A 19662-nucleotide genomic window follows, 5' to 3' on the forward strand; every position below is an offset into this window, starting at 1 on the left:
ACTGATGCATGGGGTTATTCTTCCCCAGGTGCAGTACCCTACACTTGCCTTTGTTGAATTTCATAAGGTTCCTCTCTGCCCAACTCTCCAGCCTGTGCAGGTCATGCTGAATGGCAGCGCAGCCTTCCGATGTGTCCGCCATTCCTCCCGGTTTTGTGTCATCAGCAAACTTGCTGAGGGCACACTCCATCCCTTCATCCAGGTCATTGATGAATATATTGAACAGGACTGGATCCTGTGGAACACGACTTGCTGCAGACCTCCAACTAGACTCTGTGCCACTAATCGCAACCCTCTGAGCTTTATCTGTCAGCCAGTTTTCAATCCACCCCACTGTCCGTTCATCTAACCCACGCTTCCTAAGCTTGCCTATGAGGATGGTGTGGGAGACGGTGTTGAAAGCCTTGCTGAAGTCAAGGTAGACAACATCCTCTGCCCTCCCCTCATCTGTCCATCCAGTCATGCCATCGTAGAAGGCTATCAGATTGGTCAGACATGACTTCCCCTTGGTGAATCCATGTTGACTACTTCTGATAACCTTCTTTGATGCTTAATCAGTCAGATCCGTGTGTAAGTTGTGGATGTTGTTTTCTCCTCCCCCACCTTTTCTCTGAAGGAAAGTACATGTAATACATGTTGCTGCACTGTGACTACGCCTAGCTAGTGTGTGGATCGTTAGCTTCTCTTAACTTGCATCCATGATGGGAACAAAATATCTGGGTGCTATAGACTACTTTGATTCTCGTCTTAAGGTGTCTGGATAGGTTCAGAGCATGTGCTAGCATGAACTTAAGGCTTTGCTCTTGCTTGTGTCCTCTCTTTAGAGACAATATAATTTTTTTTCAAGTCACTGTCAGAGAGAAGAAACATATCTTACGGGGGAGGATGAGAGAGGGAAGAGAGAGCGAGACCAAATTAAATTTTCCAGAGGCAGCTTCTTGTTTCTCTCCTCCTACTTTCCCCAGTGTGAGAAATTCTGCTGTGTACAAGAGAGGAATAATCTTACAAACTTTCTGCAGAGTGCTAGATCTGTGTCTATTCCTGTCTTATTCTACTGTGGTCCCACAAATGGGTGACAGTTGGAGCTTCTAGAGCGAGTCATCCTTTTTCTGTGGTGCAGCTGGAGTATGGAGGGGGGCATGTGGCTACACTCTGTTCTTGCATGTGTCAGTGCCATTCTTTGGTTACAGGCAAAATTATTATTTTCCCTGTTAGTAATAGGGATGGTTTCAGCACTTCATTTTAAGAACCCTCATGCCTCAGGGAATGCATTTTCACACCTAACAGTGCAAGGTTTATTTTCTTTTTCCTTAATGTCTAACCTGTTCTTCAAGATATCCACTAATCTATTGTAACCATCCAAACTAGTTGTTTCACATGCTTCCACAACAGTTTTGCAGTTTATATAAACAAAGCATCTCTGGCAGCTGGTGAGAGTCTAGCGGTGTTTTTTACTGGTCTCTCCATAAAGATAGATCTACTGTATTTAACTTAATTAAAGAAATGCTTGTTACAGGAGTGTGGGCCAGAAGAATTTTTGAGACCTCCTTAAAGGAATGCATATGAGAGGAAGGTATGTGTGATACTTTCTTCTTTGGCATTTTTGAAGTTCTGCTATTTAAAGTGTTGAAGAATGTCAGTGATACACCCCACTCTTTCACTGCAAACAGCCTTGATGATATTTCTGCTCCTGAACTAAAGCAGTGGTTTTAGAGTGTCATTTGGACTCCTTGCTATGTTTGACGTTCTTGTTTCCTCAAGCTTCTTTGGAAATGAAGTTTGCTCAGTGAAGCATTAAACTGAATAAAAGGAGAGAGGAATGTTGCTTGTTAAATCAAATACTTTGGGTTTGATGAGTACAGATCAGGGAGGAAGTATGTACTTGCACACCCCTTAAAACTTAGAGTAAACAGTCTGACATATTTTGACCTGTTTTTTAAGTCACCACTTAACTTTAAAAATACAATTAGCAAAATTAATCTTTATTGTTCTTCTCCCAAGTAGGACATTACTATGCTGACCTCAAGTATTATTTTCAAGGCCCACTCTTTTTTTTAATCACCTTTTAAAGAGGCTCATAAACAAAAAAGTGTGGATTTGGAACACACTCTGGAGTCTTCTGATTATTATTGGTAAAATGCCTGTGCTGAAAGGACCCTTCAGTGACCTATTCTTTGCAAGGCGAATAATTGCGTATTGTGAACATGTTCTGAAGCACAGTTTTGTAAGTTTGGGGCAGGCTTCTCCTCTGATCTCTGAGACCCTTTCACACAGCACATGTTAAACTCCTTACACCAAAGGCTAACCTCCCTTGTATTGTTGTACAAAACCAGCTGTCTTTTCTGTGCATGCAGTTTACACTCTTTGATTTCCAGAGAGATGGAACAGTTGCAGAAAGTGCAGTCCTACAGAGTGCTATGCTAAAGCTGTCTTTGAGCAGGGTAATGTCAGTCATAATATCTGACTTTACTATTTGTTTATAATAATACTGTGGCTATGCTAAGGAAATGTTGAATTTGGAGTAAGACTGTTACAAAGGGGATTTGGTCCAAAATATCAGGGTTAGATTTGGTGAGTTTAATGTTTAGTTTGCAGCTTGAAACTGAAGCTACACAAGCTGTTGATTTTCATCAATTATGCTAAGATTTCTGTCTGAAGGGAAAGAAGAACATGCAGAAAATAAACTGTGACAAAATAGATGCTGAGTCTCTTTAAAAATAGAAGAATCTCATTTTAGCTTATTGCTTCTCTTGGAAAATTTGCTTTATTGCAGCAAGTGACAACTGTCTGTACCATTTGTGCTTTTTATATACTGTTGATATTGATGGAAAATTACTCCATTTGATGGAAAAGTCTCATGAAGTGAAGCATTATGCCCTGACAGAGGATGACTGTGTTGGGCAAAGGGGGCATATGCAAGTCTCTGATACCCAGGTGGGTTGTATCAGAGTGCTGGAAGAGCTGGCCTATGTCACTGCAAGGACACTGTCATTTTTTTAAAGGTCCTGGTGATCAGGGGTGATTCCTGGTGACTGGAAAAAGGCAAATATGGCCATTTGCAAGAAGGTCAAGAAGGAGGATCCAGGAACTGCAGGCTGATCAGCCTAAACTCAAGCCCTGGGAAGATTAGGAAGTACATCCTGGAAACTGATGGGAAGGATAAGGAGGTGATTGGGATCAGTTGACATGGGTTTATCAAGGACTAACCAACCAGATAGATTTTGATGATGAGAAGTAACTGAATGTATGGATAAAGTGGGGACAGTGGATATTGTTGGCTTCAACTTTGTCTAGACTTTGGACACAGTTCCCCATAGTCTATCTTGTAGGTCAGTTGAAAAGACAGGTGGTAGGTGGAAAACTGGCTGGGCTCAGAGGTTTGATTACAGGTTAAAAAAAAAGTCCAATCTGTGACATACTAGAAGTGGGGCCTCTCAGGGTTGATACTGCAGTCAGAACTGTTTAGTATTTTTCTTGGTGACGTAGACATTGAAAATGCACCCTCAGTGGTTTTATGGGTGATAGAAAACTGGCGGGGAGTATATGACTGCTGTTTAGAGGGATCTCAACAGGCTGGAGAAATGGACTAACGGCAAAACTCATGAAGTTCAGCAAAAGCAAATGCCATGGTCCTGTACTTGAGAAGCAATAACTGTAACAGTATAGCCTGGGGATCAACTGGCTAAAAAGCAGCTTTGCAGAAAAGGATCTGAAGGTCCTGATGAACAACAAAAGGAGCATGAGTTGGCAGCAAACCCTTGCAGCAATGAACACTGACCGCACGCTGTGCTGTATTAGCAAGAATGTAGTCAGCAGTTTGAGAGAAATTATTATTCCCTATTGTTTGTCACTTGTGAGACCACATCTGGAATATTGTATCTAGTTTTGGGCTCCCTAGCATGAGAAAGATACTGGTATAGTAGAGTTAGCCCTGTGGAGGGCCACCAAAATGTTAAGGGGTTGAAAGCACATGACCTAAGAGAACCAGCTGAGAGAGCCGCATTTGTTAAATCTTAGAAGGGGAAGGCTAAGAAGGGATCCTACTGCTGCCATCTCCCACTGCCCCTTGAGTATGGAGGTGGCCTCTTCTCAGAAATGCATAGTGAAAGCATCAGGAGCAATGGACAAAAATTGCAACAAGGGAAATGTTGAATGGGTAGCAAGGAAAAAGTTCCACAATGAGAACAGCCAGATGTTGGAAAAGGTTGTCCGGAGGGGTTTTGTAATCTGTGGAAATGCTCAAAACTCAACTGGGTACGATCCTGAGTTGCCTGCCCTAATGTTGAAGTATGTTTCTTATTTCTTTTTCTTCACTTAGTACATTGAAATATCTTCTATTTTTCATTTCCACTGAACAGACTTCAATGAAAGAATAGCAAAATTAGTCTAAATTACTTCAAAAATTCCTGGAATTACACTGATAACATTGTGAATGTATGGCAACAAACTGGGTCCTTCTCTACTTTTATTTCCTCAGAGGATTTAAAATTTCAGGTATAATTTATTAGAAGAAACTTCAAATGATAGGATTTTTGAGAGCCTATGACATTAAAATGGCAGTTGTGCAAATTATAGATGAGTGGTGTGGTCCAGGACCATGAGCTGGGTACAGTAAAAGGGGGTGTTTCTAGCTGGCTCTCATGCTTTTCTCCAGAAGGCGAAGTGTAGTTGTTTGCCTTTGACCAACCTCAGCCCAGTCTTCAGGCAGGTTCCGAGCCTGCTAGAGTCCTGGCTTATGGCTACAGGTGGGAGGCAGTCTGGGATTTCTGGTTTGAGCCCTTTCTTAAAGAGAGCACAGCTGACCATGACAGAGGTGGTGGCTGCTGCTGCTGCTACAGGGTGGTAGAGCAATGGAGGCTGTGAGCCAGATCTTGAAAGCCTGACGTTAGACCCTCCAGGTGCTTATGCTGAGAGCGTCTACTGCCCCTTTTCCTGCTTTCTACTGTACTCTGACATAATGTATGGGTAAAACTCATGCTGTAGTAAAGAATTTTTTTCCTCCTTGTTTTCTAAACACAGGAAAGACTCTGCAAGCCTTATTAAGTCATAAATGTGCTCAGTCCTGATAGACCAAGTGCTAAAGTCCTCTTTAACTCCCTTGTTTCCTGTTGCAGCTAACAATGGGTTTCTTGTGCATTACCAAAATACTTCTTACTTACTGTAGAACCTTCTCATTCTAGTTCTGTTCAGAAACATTAAATTTCCAGTGTGCAAGGAGGTTAGCTAACCTTCAATGCAGCATACCCTAAGCTGTATCTAAAATACTACAGTGTACAAACTTTGAGCCTTTATATTTGTCAGAACTGAAGTTTAACTTCTCTTATTTGTTTTGTTAAACTGTACATCAGGTGTTTGAGATGAAAACATTTCAGTCAAACTTTATAAACTGATGAACTTCTTTGTTAAGGCTTGTGGAAATTGTATGGTGGACTTACTGATGCATGTCAAACTCTGCCGTTTGCCATATGAGCATTGAATAAGTAGGCAAAAGCATCTTTTGGTTGGCAATTAGTGGGTAATAAGATTTTATTGTTATACTGTAGCTGTATTATTGAGTGGTAGTAATTATTTTTTTTTTTAACTGGGAATTGTATGCCTTTAATATGTATTTGAAAGATGCTGAGTGTCATTGTTTTTTCAAATGTCTCTAAAGTAGTGATGCACCAGGGAGATACTTTGTTTTCCCCTTCCTTATCTTCGAGTGAACTGACGTTTTTGGCTAGCATGTATGAAAGCTGTATCCAGAGTGTATTGTTGTCAGGAGGATAAATTGAGCGGAAAGCGTGCAGTTCATGCAAAACAAAATGCATGTGAAGAGGCATAAAGGTGCTCTTCAGAGAATAAAGTGCATGTAGAAAGGGACACTTCAGTTATTTGGTGTTGTCTCATCTAGAGATGAGATGAGTATAGCTGAAGTGTCAGGAGAAACTTCGGTGGGCAGAGGGATGGAACTGTTACTGCAAATTTGAGACTGATGAATTTGACAACTATGGTCTTAAAGTCAGGAAATTAAGCAGGCTGGTAACGAGGCTGCATCTGTGGCATGGCTTGTCTTCGTCTGGATGCCGAGATCTTTCCCTTCTGCAGTAGTGTTTAAACAGTAATACGTGAGTGAGTGGTAGTTGAGAACAAACAAATGTCCAGGTTACCATGGATATCTTTCCCAGAACACCAAATAAAAAACATAAATGGAAAAATAAGTGCTCCCTTGATGCTTTTGCTATTTGTCTGGTCTCTTAAACTCTCTGTTGAAGAAATTCTGGTTTAAGAAACAGCAGGTAGCTGGAGGTTTTAAGGAAAAAAAATTCTAGGTTTTTATCTTTCTACTTGATAGGACATATTACAGGACACCACTGGTCCTTATAGCTTACTGTGTAATGGCATTGTACATGGGTCGTTTACTAGTCCAACTGACATGAGACTGAAATTTGCTGTACTTCAAAGGCGAGATAATGCTGATGCATTTACACTTCCTGAGGAAAAGCTTTTCCTCTGTAGTAACACTGAGTTCCGCATGTCCTGGTCTTTCTGTCCCTTCCCATAACCTCTAAGGACAGTGCTAAAGGTTGTAGGGTGGTGATCACTTTTCTGATTGTTAGGTTTTTGCCTTTCCCTGTTTTAAAATCTATTTTATTTATTGTTAGTTCAAATTTGGGTTAAATCAGACATTGTTTGCAAGATGTGATCTGGTCTTTTCAAGTCCCAGATAGTGAGGTGATGACTTTTGCAGCTCTCTTCTTCCTAGAGGAACTACTCAACACGTTTCAGTAAAATAAGTTCCATGGTCCTCGATAAGGGCAAGGTAGAGGATGACTAGTTTCTTGAATTTCTGCAAATGTGGTAGCTGCAGCTTTGCTGGGCAGCCTGGTGTTACATTCTGCCTTCATGTCTGAGAAGTGGTGGTGTGCCTCCTAAGACACAGGGAGAATGATAAGAAATGGACTTTCATACTGAAGACTTGGGATGGCTGGAGCCTTAACAAGGTCTGAGTGATACCTGCATTCTTACACCCAAATTTGAATGGCGATCAAAGACATCCTGAGGGATATGTAACTGAAAACTAGGTGCATAAATTAATCCAATATCTCTCAGTATTCATATTTGAAGCTACAATAGGCATTTTGTGAAACACCATTTTTTTTGTAAAGTGAATATCAGAAGTGTATCTTGTCATGTTCAGAAAGTTACATAAGGCTTTTGATTCAAGTGTTGCTTTTTAAGGGGGAAGGGAAGAATACTGACTTCAGGTTAACGTTCTAGTTCATTGTAGCTTAAACACAGGAGACTTGATTCTACAATGAATCAAGCAGGTAAAAGATAAATTGAAAAGTAAAAGGAAGTACCACATGACTTGTGTTAAATCTGAATACTTGACTGTGTTTTTTTTGGTTAGCTTGTATTTAAAATTCAGGTAATGACTGCCTCCACTGAAATGTTAGTGAGATCAAATATTAGAAATAATTTCATGTGTTTGCTTTAATTTACAGATGACATGGCAGAACTTCTTCTTGGGGAGTCCAAACTAGAACAATTTTTGAAAGAGAACGCTCTTAAACAGAGTAGTAGTCCACTGGGCCCCCGGCCAAAGCTGACTGAGGTCAGGAAACATCTCACAGCAGCACTTGATCGGGGAAACCTAAAGGTATGTAAATCAGTCTGAGCAAGAATTAGAAAGGCTGGAATTGACTGGAGTACTCTGCTTATCATGGAGGAAAATGTGGAAAGTGCTTGTGTGGTATTTTATTATCATTGTTGTTCCCAGAACATCATCGGCACTTATGCTATTTCATGGCTCTTTGTTTCTTTGTGGGTTTTTGTTCAGATTAATTTCTCAAATATTCTTTCATTAGAAGAATAAGAAAACTGTCATTGACTTCTGGGATGCTTAAGTGAATTACTTACAGCCTGTTTTGTGAAAGTTTTTCTTGGAGTATATAATTATATTGTTCTTCGTAGTGCATTAAATAGAAATGTTAGAAAAATGCAAAATACTTCACAGATTTCTGTAATAGTCTCTTAAGTATTCAGGAAAGGTAACGTAAGTTATGTTTGCGGGGGCGGAAAGTGAGGTTACTACTTGAGAGCAATTTTCTGTCATAACCTTTTGATGTTCTTAACCATTCTGGCCCTTCTTTGCTTAACTATTATTATAGCTACTACGTCAGTTTATCTTTTCTGTACTCAATATCCATCTTCTGAGAGATCAGAAGGACCCTGTTTTACAGTCATCTGTAATGTTTTGTTTCCTGTGATTTGTGGGACTGTTAATTTCTCTTCCTTTTCTTTCTTCATTCTTCCATGAAACCTTTTTTCAAGACATTTCTTCTGCCCCGATACTTTGAAATTGTGCAAATTAAATATATAGGAACATATATCATTAAGTTTTGATGCTATGTTATTTTCAGCTTTGCTTGTGGTGTTAGAAGAAAGTCATTGGAGGGCTTGTAATGATAGGCTGCCTTTAAATAGTTTTGTCACCTGGCAAAGCTGGATCCTGACCGAGAGGTGTTTCTGGTGTATGTGTAAATAAATATGTGAATGTATAAAATGACTGGTAATGCTTTTCAGTAGCTTGTGGAGTGAGATTTTGTGGATTCACCCCCTACTGCAAGCTTCCCAAATATTACATGAAGACAGAATTTTGTTGGTTTGTTGCTCTGTTAAAAGAAATATCCTGAGGGTTTCTACAGTGCGTATATACAGAAAACAGACCAAATAATTATCAGGAAGAGTTAGGTGTGTTTTCTCAGGGAAAAAACCTTTCTTATTCCTCTTCCTTCTAGCCAGAATTCTTACAAGAAGCTAACCTAATTATGGCCAAGTTAAACTATGTGGAAGGTGATTACAAAGAAGCTCTGAACACATATGCCAGAGTTGGAATTGATGACTTGCAGCTAGCTGCAGTGCCACCATATAGGCTACGGATGATTGCTGAAGCATATTCTACTAAAGGTAAGATTGCTCTTTCCAGTATAATAATGTGGAAATAGTTTTTAAAATGTTAATTCACATCGTGTCTGAAGTTAAAGAAATTTTTGGCATGCATATTGTCAACACAGTGGTGGAGTACCACATTTGTAGACAAATAAGAGGATGGCTTGGCTCCTTTAAATTATTCAGAGTTTGTGCTAGGTTGACAAGACTTTTACCTCAATTAATATTCTAACTGTGCTGTCACACAAACAAATTTTTTGCTGTGTCTGTTAAAAGTCCTTCAACATGCAAATGTCACAGTAACTGTGTCTAGATACTAAAAGTATTAATTATCACTATTGCTGAAAGAGTTAAAAAAGTAGTGCAGTTTTGCAGTTGCTGTGGACAGAATTGGAGAACCTTGGTTCACTGTGATGCCTTTTACTGAATGTTAAAATGCTCAACTTAAGCTAAATGGCTGAACTAAATTGCTACTTAATTGAGGAAAAATAGTAATAACATGATAAAATGAATTAAAGCAGTGCATTTCCTGTGCAGTTTTATTTTTGAATTTTTCTTACCTGAATATCTTTTTTTTTTAAATTCAGAAAGTGAAGCTGATTTAAATTTTTTTTTTACAAGTCTATATAGTGAAAATTGTAATGCTGGCCTTCTGTCTTAAGATGGCAGTGCTACTTCAGTTTAGAAAACTCATTAATAGCCTGTAAGCTGGGTCAGTGTGTTGAGGAGAGTAGCAGTTTCTATGCTGTAGATTTATTAGCATTTACTGTGTCTAAACATTTGCTGCTGTGTTTAAGCTTGGGTTTGGTGCGCATACGTACTTTTTGTTATGGCAAGAGGAGCGTCCAAGTCAGCAAACACAATTTAGGAGAGACTTCAATAGCATTCACTGACAACTGGTCAGGGATTGTTTCTAACATTACTCTTGGAAGAGAGTGACTGTTTTCTGCCAACACAATCCTCTAATAAATGTTAGACAAGCACGAATTATTCTCTATAGAGATGTCAAGGAAAGAAGAGAACTAACTGGTAGCAGAGACAAAAGGATGCTTCCTAAATCTGGGCTATATTTAGATTAAAGTGGGAAGAGAGTACATGGGGAGTTCTTATATATGACGTAATCTGCCCAGTTCTCTCATACAGCATCTGTGTGGGCTTTTTGGCAATGTCTGGTATGGGTGGACTTCCACTCAGCTTTGTGGTTTTTGGTTGTGTTTTTTGTTTTATTTTGTTTTTTAAATCTGTGAGGATGTCTGTTGAATTTGTCATGTTCTTTCCATGAAAATGCAATCTTGGACTTGATCAACTTTACCTAAATTTGCTTATATCTCCAAGGAATCCCAGTAATTTAACCGAATCCTTTCCCAGAGCTCAACTCTTCTGGCTCTGTTTTGTTTGACCTCATAACGATATATAACAGTTGAAGCATAAAGGCATTGATTTTGCAGAAAGGATTAGTATGATTAATTTTACTTAGTGTAAAAATAATTTATTACAAGAATATGTATCTTTTCTACCCTGGAATGTTTTGTAGGTTCAGCTTATTTAAAAAAAAAAAAAAAAAAAAAAAAAAAAGAGAAGAAAACCAGCATGACTTCTGTCAGATGTGGTGGGGGTTTTTGCTTCTGATTTAAAGTTTTGTACTTAAACACTGAAATCTGTCCTATCAAGCCTGATCTAATGTTGATCAGACTTCATTAGTTTGGTCACTTCTACTGGGTGACTGGCTATCAGTTTACCTGAGCAAATTGAGCAAACCATTGGGGTTTTTTTTGTTGTTCTGTTCATGTTCAGAATAATCTTCTTTTTGGTACTGTGTTTCCAGTTTGAATGGAAGATTAAGAAAATTGAATATCCCTTCTTCCCGTGGTAGCAGGTTGCAAGAATATTGTCTTTTGTGTGTTCTAGAATGAGGTAGAGGTCACAGAGTGGTCTTTAAATTTAGTATTCAAAGTCTAGATAAGTTTAGAGTAATTGACAACTAAATAGCATATGTTTCTACCCAACAGTGTACAGTTAATGCTCCTCCTCTTCCCCCCTCCCCCTGGAATTTCTTCTTTCTCCTTGTAAGGGTGGACTATAAAACTTTTCAGTCTGAATTCAGAGTCTCTTCAGAGGTGATTGAGGCTTGTAGGTATTACACAACTAAATACAAGTTATTCTTATAGGGATTTTGTACTTCACCAGGATTTGTATTTCTGCTTGCAAGTTCAAGGATAACCTGATTATATAAAGATAAAACTCGGAGTATTTAGATTTTATTTCTTTGGCAATCATGAACATAGCACCATGTTATTAAGCAACAAGGGACTGTCTGTGCTGCCTGTTTGCAAGCATCAGCCTGGCCGCACTGTTCAGTGCAGCAACCTGTACAAATGAAGTTAAAGATACCTGGTTTAGTTGTCCCATTTCAATCCAGTTTGGGGCAAATCCAGTTCCAGTGGATTTGCAGTCTTGTATCCTATTGTACAGTGGTCTGATACTGATGTACTTACCTCTGACACAGGCATAGGGCAGATAACTAATGGTGGTTTTTAATTGCCTTAATTCTTTTTCCTTATTTAATGTAGGACCACTTCCAAGTGCTTACCTTCTCACTGAGGTTTCATTCTGTAACCTCAGATGTGATAGACTGAGTGGGATGCTTGAGTTGACATGTTTGTTCTTCTACAGTCATTACAGGGTGCTTAAATGAGCATGTTACGCCGTAACCCTAGACAGTTCAGGACAAGCCCTTAGAAATGACCTGCTTTCCATGTGTCCCACCTTACTCTTGCTTGTGGAACATACAAAGTATGTCTTTCTGTCCTTCGTAGTAAATGAAGATTCAGCAGGTGTGTATGGGGCAATGAGGTGCAAAAATGGGTCCGAGGTCAGGTTCAAGCTAAATTTTGCTGGATTTTTTTCTACTGATGGCTAGAAAGAAGGGGAAGAGGAACATCAGTAGTGACAATTGCAGGGAGAAGAAATGGAGTCAGAACGTGACAGAGGAAGTGAGATTCCTAAATGCTTCGTCAACTGTGGAGGGGGTGTGTGTGTATTTTTGTGTATGTATGGGCACATATATAAATACAAGTGTGTATGTATTTATGTTGTTAGAAAGTAAGATGTGACAAAAACCAAGAGGAAAATTCTTACTGCCTCTTCAGACTCTCCAGATTGACTGTGTCTGAATGCATTATCTATCAGGTTGGTTGGTTGTAAATCTCACTGCAAAATGTTCATTAAATTACAATAGCCTTCATTACAGTAGTCCAGAACATGAAATTTAGTGTCTTCAACTTGGAATAATTCTGTCATTAAACCAAAGAACTAAAGTCATCTGCTGCCTGCAGTGCACTCACACAGGGGATCCTCAAATTTTTTATTACATAAGTGAATTAAATCCATATATATCTTTAAAAGATTGCTTTTAAGTCTCTGTGCTACTTACCGCTTTAGCTGAGGACAGCACATCTAGAAGAATATAACCGAGAGGCATAATATGGAATGATAAGTCAAGCAAAGGATTCAAAGGCTCTCAAATCCAGCAAGGAAGATTAAATGATTGTTATTCTTTTCTTGGAAATGTCTTTTCTTGGAAATGTCTAGTTAGTGAAATGCTGCTTCAAATCTTCCAAAGAAAGTTCAGTGTAACTCTGATACTGTCCTGCCTTTCTTCACCATTTCCTCAAATTCACAAGTTAAAAATGGAAGTGTAGTGGAGGACGGTCTTCTTGTATGTGATTAACTTTCTGGACAGGCATACTTTTTTGACCTTACACTGTTGTTTGTTTTGTTGGGGTTTTTTTGTGTGTGTGTCTGTCTGTGCCCATAGAATCCAGTTCTGGATTAGATCTAGTATTTTCTTTATTTTAAGGAAAGAGCTGATTTTTGATGCTGTGCTTCTGAGTAATGATTCTGTATGTGTATGTAGAAGATGTTGTGTGGGATAGTTAGTGTATTAAGAAAATCATGGTTTTGATATTAAATATAGAATTTTCTTAGATTCAAAGACTTTAAGAAATTGAGTAGGTTAATTTTTAAAATGTCATATAAAGCATAGAAATGAAAAGATGGAGCTTTTCAAATCAACGTATTTGCAAAAACATGAGAATACTTATTCTGATCTGTTGTTTAGTTTTTCTCCCTGTCTGCTTGTAATTACATTTGGCACGAAAGCGGAGGAAAAGCATCTGATAAAACAGTTTTCTGTAGCAAAATGTCTGTGGTTGGAAGTGCTAGGTTATTTCAAAAGGGTGTGATGAGGGAAAGAAAAATGGACATAAAAGAAGGATATTGTTGAGGAGATGAGCAGGTTTGCATGACTCCGTTGTGGCAAGGTGTTAGTCTGAAAGCAAGGGTATGAATGTTGCTGGAGCTGGCTCCCTGAAGCTGTTGCCTTCCCTTCTTTTGTAGTAGCATTTAAGATAGTAGGTCACAGGAGTGGGTCATACCTTTAATATGAAGTTTTAAGAAGCAGTACAGAGAAAAGCAGATTATTACTTTTTTTTTCCTTCTGCCAGAGATGTAGCTTAGCCATTGGTATCTGTTATTAGAGCTGTCTTATGCAACAAGAGCAAAGCTAAGAAGTGAGGCTGGGCAGGGGGAGTGAAGGACAGACTTGAGATTGTGGTGGCAAGTCTTGGTTCAAAATAAAACGTAGGGAGGTTTTGCACATTTCTGGCTGTATTTGATATTTAAGTATCTGCTTAGGAATGACTACCTTCCAATAAGTAGAGCAGGTTCCCTTGTTATGTTAACTTTGTGTCTTTAGTATCCATTGTTTACTTTCTTCACTAGATCAGTTTAATTGGCAATGCTCAGTTATGATACTGAAGAAGATCTTAACTTACGAAGAATTGAAATAAGACAATTATGAATCCATAAAGAAGTAAAGACTGTATATGTATGACTTTTTCAAGTTAGGCTGGTGTAGCTAGCTCTAACTTTTCCTACGCCCTTCTCACACAGATACTTTTCTGGTTGGTTTTGTATACACTGTTACCATATAGAAGCATATATTTAGAATCCATTTCAATAATGTCTGAAGCTAATATTCTCCTAAGGGTATGGCCTCGGGGAACAGGACAATTAAATTTCTGCAAGTTTTCAGCAGTATATGAATGAGGTAATATACTGGAAAGCACACACAGGCATTATTCAAATACTGTGCATGGCAATATCTCCTGTGTTTCTAAGCAATTTTTGTTTGCTTGTGGAAGCAGAGATGAGATGCATGTGCAGTGGGATATCGAGGTGTTAATTTGGGGAGGTGCAACTTGTCAGTAACTCTGAAATAACAAGTATATATTTAACTGGGAAATAAGCTTATTGAAATCTTAGGTAACATGATTCTGATACTGCTGCGTAAGTCAATAGATGTGATTGAAAAACGGATTTATAATACTTGGCATTACAAATTAGTGAATCTTTCTACAAATGCTTATAGATGAGCATAGCAATTTACAGGTCTGACGTTTCTTAAAGTCTACAAATTTGTTAAACTTGAGTTTAGTAGATTGTGTTTATATTTACTATAGTGTAATAGATTAGTAGACTGCTGCAGGTATCTGTCAAGATGGCTGTGTTGTATTACAGTAACAAATTCTTGTCAAGTGTGTGAGGGATGTCGTATGTAAGTTAGACTGTGACATTACAGGACTGTAGCCTTATTGCTGCAGGCTGTTTTACATCTCATATTGCCTGTTCAAATAACTGTGTTTATATTTAGATGATGTATGTTGAGTAAGGTGAGACTGTCTTTACTGCTGCTGACCCATATTCAAATTTAATGTTGCGTTTACCAAGTTAAATGATTGGCTATTAATTAGTTCTATTTCCAGAAACATGGAAATACTCATTAGGTTCAGTGGAAGTGTCAGGTGCATGTGAATTGCTACTTAGCACTTCGCAAAAGATGCTGCACTTAACTTTAATCATATACGATTGTAATGAGATCTTGTGCACTGCTAGCCTGTGTCAGCAGACACCAAGCAGCTCTTCATGGAAGAATGCTAAATGAAAGCTGTTTCAGTAATTATGCCGGGGATCTCTAGCCTCATTAGGCAATGGGTCAAGAATTCAACTTCCTTAAGTTCCCTCCTCCTGTATGGCTGTGCAAATGTTGCAGCCCATCAGCAAGCAGTTTGCAGACCATGGCTAGGAAGCCTGTGCCATAGTTACGTCAAACTTTGTCTGTCAAAGCTTGTCTTTCCCCTGTCTATTTTTGACTTCTGCCCTGCTGCGGCAGGGACTGGGGGGGAACCCAGGGGTTCATCCTGCTTTCTTCAGTGCTGCTTTTAGCTCCAGGATTTGAAATCCAAACACTGAATGAAAATTATTTGCTTCTTATTAAAACCAGCTTCTTTAGGAATTGTGTATTTTCGTGGTGTGTTTTTCTTGTTCTTAGTTTCTTCAGAATATTTAGAATATCTTCAGAATCTTGCCTTTGGCGGGGAATAAATGTTGGGCCAAAATTAAAATTCGTGATTCTGGCCTTTTTTGTCATGTCATGGGAAGAACTAGTGTCACAGTGGAGCCTGGTCTTTTTTCCTCAGAGGTGCTTGTAGGAGCAATCCTGACAATATACAGCAAAACAATTCAGTATAAATTCCGTAGTTGAACAATCTATCATCTCCTTTCTCTTGAGCAAAGAGCTTCCTTGATGACACTCCATATAGTGGTGTGCAGCTCTTCTGCTTTGTGGAGGGTTCATCAAAGATTTGCTCGCTCCAAGATCTACAACAGTTACCAGTCCTTTTCCTGGCTTTTATCTCTAGTTTGAACTTTTTCAGCCTCTCCAGAAGTTGCTTGTCTGCCAAAGGGCTGTACTGTAAAGCAAGAATTGGCTGGCACATGGTTTGTAAGAAACAAATGCATCTGTGAAAATACTGATCTCTTCTGTTTAAAAATATTATAAAAGTCTATTTTGTGCTTTTAAGAAGAAGCAAAGATTTGATTGTCGTTACATTTAAAAGACCGTGACCAATCATTTCACAACAGTTATCTTAGATGGTATTGCAAGAAACCCCCAAATATTGTTACGGTTTTATTGACTACTTGGATTAATAAGTAGGTGTTCACTTCAGAAGAGAGATGAGTGTTACTGGTTTGTGGGGGTTTTTTTGGTTTTTTGTTTTTTTTTTTTTTTTCTTTGAGAAACTTCAAGACACAGAAGCACTAGCATAACTATTGTATTAGTAAAGCCATACTAATGAAATGACATTGCAGTATGAGCATACATGATAAAATGCTGTCTTCAGCTCTGGAAAGCTGTGCTTCTGTTGCTCTGGATTTAATCTAGAATGGATTTAATTCTCCATAAGTAGTCTGTGTTTAAAAGAGTGGCTAGCCAGAGCAGCTTCCTTAAATTCAGGTATGCAGAGAGAAGGGGTATTGACCTTCTTTCTGATGCATGTTCTGGAAAGCTAATTGGGTATGAAACAAGCATCCTGGCAGTTTATGGAGACTTTTTTCTCTGTGTCTTGACATGGAGGGGGACAAACAATACAAGGTACTTGAAAAATCAGAGAAATTAATTGTTTGTGTTTCCTTAGATCATCTAAAGAAATAGGCAGTTCCTATTGTATCTGCAGTAACTGTGAAATTAAGAGGTAGTTTGTTATAAATGTATTTCCCTACTCTTTATTTTTACTTTTCCTCCTTTCCTTTATAATAATTTCTTTACAAATACCAGTAAGGAGTTGAAGAGGAAAAAATTTGTTCTTTGCTTTCTAAAAAAAGTCCTCTGCAAGCAAGTCGCAATCTTTGATTGAGGACTTCTAGAAATAAGTCCTTCCCTTCAGTGAGATTAGCAGTGTTTGTTCTAAGTTCAGAAATAAACTGTGGGAGTTCCTTGATAGCAGTAACTCTAGATTGTTTCAGTTGCTCTTTTAAAAAGACTAGTAAATGTTTGCCATAGTCTATATAATTGTTTGTTCTAAATACATAAGCTAAATGTGAAGTTTCTTTAAAAGGAGATGAAAGGGTTTTTTTGTGTTTACAGCATTTGGAACACTTACCAGTGTTGCTTTGCATATCGTGTAGGGAAGAGTAAGTGGTGTATACTAAAACACACTTGAATTTTATGTGTCCATTTAAGGAAAACAGGAAGCAAACCCAGAAATCTTTGTCTATTGATGTGACTCTTCCTTTCTTGCAAAAGCATGTTTATACTTAAGTATCAAATAGTCCTTCACTGTTTTTTCCTCTGTCCTTTGGCTTGTCTACTGAAAACAGTAGATAAACCATGAGATCCGTTATTATTTGTGGTCTCTAAAATTTAGTAGCACTTACACAGACAAGGTACTGTCTGGCATCTTGGAAAATCCTCAGATATACAATGCAGTAAATATGATAGGCTTTTCTCAGCCTTGGGGGACTTTTTTTAATGGTCTCAGTAGTGGTCTGGGTGGTAGGAGTACTTGGTAAAGATCTGAACTGTGCTGTGGATTCCTATTTGACCTTAGAGTAATTTTTGGTTTACTCTGTATAATGCAATGGGAGTGTTAATCAGTTTTCCTACAGAAGTTTTGTCTGCTTTTTTTTTTAAAGTGGTTTGTAAATGAAAAGTAATTACTGTCATTGTCCTTAACATGAAAACGGTTGGTTATCTAAGAATAAGCAAATTATTGCACCGGGACTTCTTAAAAATGGTTAGTTTGTTACACGTTCTTGCTGCGGAGTCCTCTTTTTTTGGGTAGTGGTTAGTGTGTGCATATGTGGTGGTAGGGCTGGTCTGCTCTTGTATTTGTAAAAGTGAAATAGTTTACTTGTCATAACCTTGACCACTGCTTTGAGACCATAGACGCAAGAATGCCGCTTGGAATAAGTGACAAAACTATCTACAGTTTGCTTTCTGAATCTTTTACAAAATATGGACAATTTATAAAGTTTTTGAAGATTTAAAGAAAACCTTTGCAATTTATCACGTAATTTAAATATCAGGCATACTCTTTTCTTGTCCAAATACTGTTTGTTGCTGTTCTAGTCTTTAGACAAGCAATTTTAGAGTTACTTTGCGAACCATGTAAGCTTAACTAGTATGGACTCGTATTCATTTCATTGCTTCTCAGTTTCTTTTCCCTTGGGAGTCATATTGCTTGATATCAGGACTCGATATGTATAAGTGTCTTCCTGAAATAAAACTGACCCAGTTTGTTGGAAGCTTTTACTTGAAGATGATTTTGACTGGAAGGGCTTAAACTTAAAAGCCATGAATATCAAAGTCAACTTGTGATACGAATTGATGTGATATTCTTGAATGCACAATAAAACGAAATAACCAATAAAAATTAAATAAACCAATAGCTATGAACTTTGCAAGAAATGCAGTGATAATTTGTAGCAGTCACATGTACCTGTTTTTAGAATATCTCCAAAAAGTTTATAAACATTTAAATTCCTGCCCTTTTGAGGGACAATAGCAGAGATTCCTGCCTGGCAGGTGTGGGAACAAGCACAAAGGGGAGAACTGACCTGTTTGAATATATGCAGTAGTCTTCAGCAGGTAATTTAGGGCGATATGTATTTCTTTGAAATTTATGTGTTTCTCAATTCTGTGTGTTACCACTTGCTTGTTCTTTTTTCAAGGGCCTAATATAATAATCCCTTATTTTAATTCACTTTTTATCATCCCTCAGTATTCTTATGAAGAAGTGGGCAGTATATTATGTGCTTGTTATTGCTATGTTGCTATTTATATCTATTTAGAATTTAAAAATACTTTTATGTACTTTAATACATTATTTCTTAAATTTCATCTGTATTTAAGAAAAAAAACAAGTAACCTATTACAGAAATAATAATAATGTATTCCAGGTTTTTCTTGTAGTTGATACGTTTTCATTTTTAATACAGTATTGAATTGTAATTATTTCTTGTGTCATCAAACCGAATAAAGTGTCCAAACCATCCTGTTAAGTGGTCATTTCAGGATAGTTCTCCAAATGAACTTCCTGCTCCAAAGCATTGTATGCTTAAAATAGACATACTTTCCTGGGTTGCAATAAACATACCGGGAAAAACACAGTGAATACTAATTGTATAATAAAGTTACCCTAAGAAATACTATTATATGCTTCATCAAAGGCCACTTAAAGTTTTGTACTTCCCTTCTGCATTACTTTTTCTGGCAGAGCATTGAGGTGCTTTCATATCTTAAAGACAATTCTCAGCTAAAATGAGAGAATGTTCTTACAGTGAGTTTTTCAGATTAAAAGTTGTGGCCATAAAGCATAAAAATAGAAATTATAAATCCAAGTAGAATCTACAAATAGCCACTTGAGTAATGTGTTTCATGTAGTGGAGGATTACTCTGGGGCACTGGCTGTTCATGTCATGGGAGAGAAGGAGTGGGGAGGAGTGATCTGCTTACCCACTATCTGATGCTTTCAGTCATTTGATGTTTTTATTGCAGCTCATTTATTGTATTTTATGGTCACCTCTATGTCTGAGTTAAAAGGCATTTGTGTAGGACACTGCAAACTTACATTTAGATCTTCTTATCAGAGGGTCAGTTCAAGCCTACTGCAGTAGCAGGATAACTGACCTTTTTCTATAGTTTAATCTTGCTGCTTTTGGGTCTATGACTTCCAAGAGGTGTTTTTGCTAATTGTATATTTGCTGTTTGATTGAAAAGTTGAAAGAAAGCAGATTAGCATAAGCTACTCTAGACTATTTTCAAATATAGTTTATTTTTAGAGATATGTTAGGTGAAAACCGTAACATGTTAGAAAAGTCCAGTGT

General features: G+C 37.9%; 1 protein-coding gene across 4 annotated transcripts in view; it reads left to right on the plus strand.

Moving 5' to 3' along the window:
* TTC7B (tetratricopeptide repeat domain 7B) overlaps positions 1 to 19662 on the plus strand; it is a 151100-nt gene that overhangs the window by 14479 nt on the left and 116959 nt on the right. For 3 of the 4 annotated variants that reach the window (XM_059819233.1, XM_059819234.1, XM_059819235.1), the window contains exons 2-3: positions 7488 to 7642; positions 8784 to 8952. In XM_059819233.1, coding sequence (XP_059675216.1) covers positions 7488 to 7642; positions 8784 to 8952 — 324 coding nt within the window. Of the gene's footprint in view, positions 1 to 7487; positions 7643 to 8783; positions 8953 to 19662 lie in introns of those variants that run through there. The other variant, XM_059819236.1, reaches the window with a different exon arrangement.

The sequence above is a fragment of the Gavia stellata genome, chromosome 7, assembly GCF_030936135.1.
Source record: "Gavia stellata isolate bGavSte3 chromosome 7, bGavSte3.hap2, whole genome shotgun sequence".
Lineage (NCBI taxonomy): Eukaryota > Metazoa > Chordata > Aves > Gaviiformes > Gaviidae > Gavia > Gavia stellata.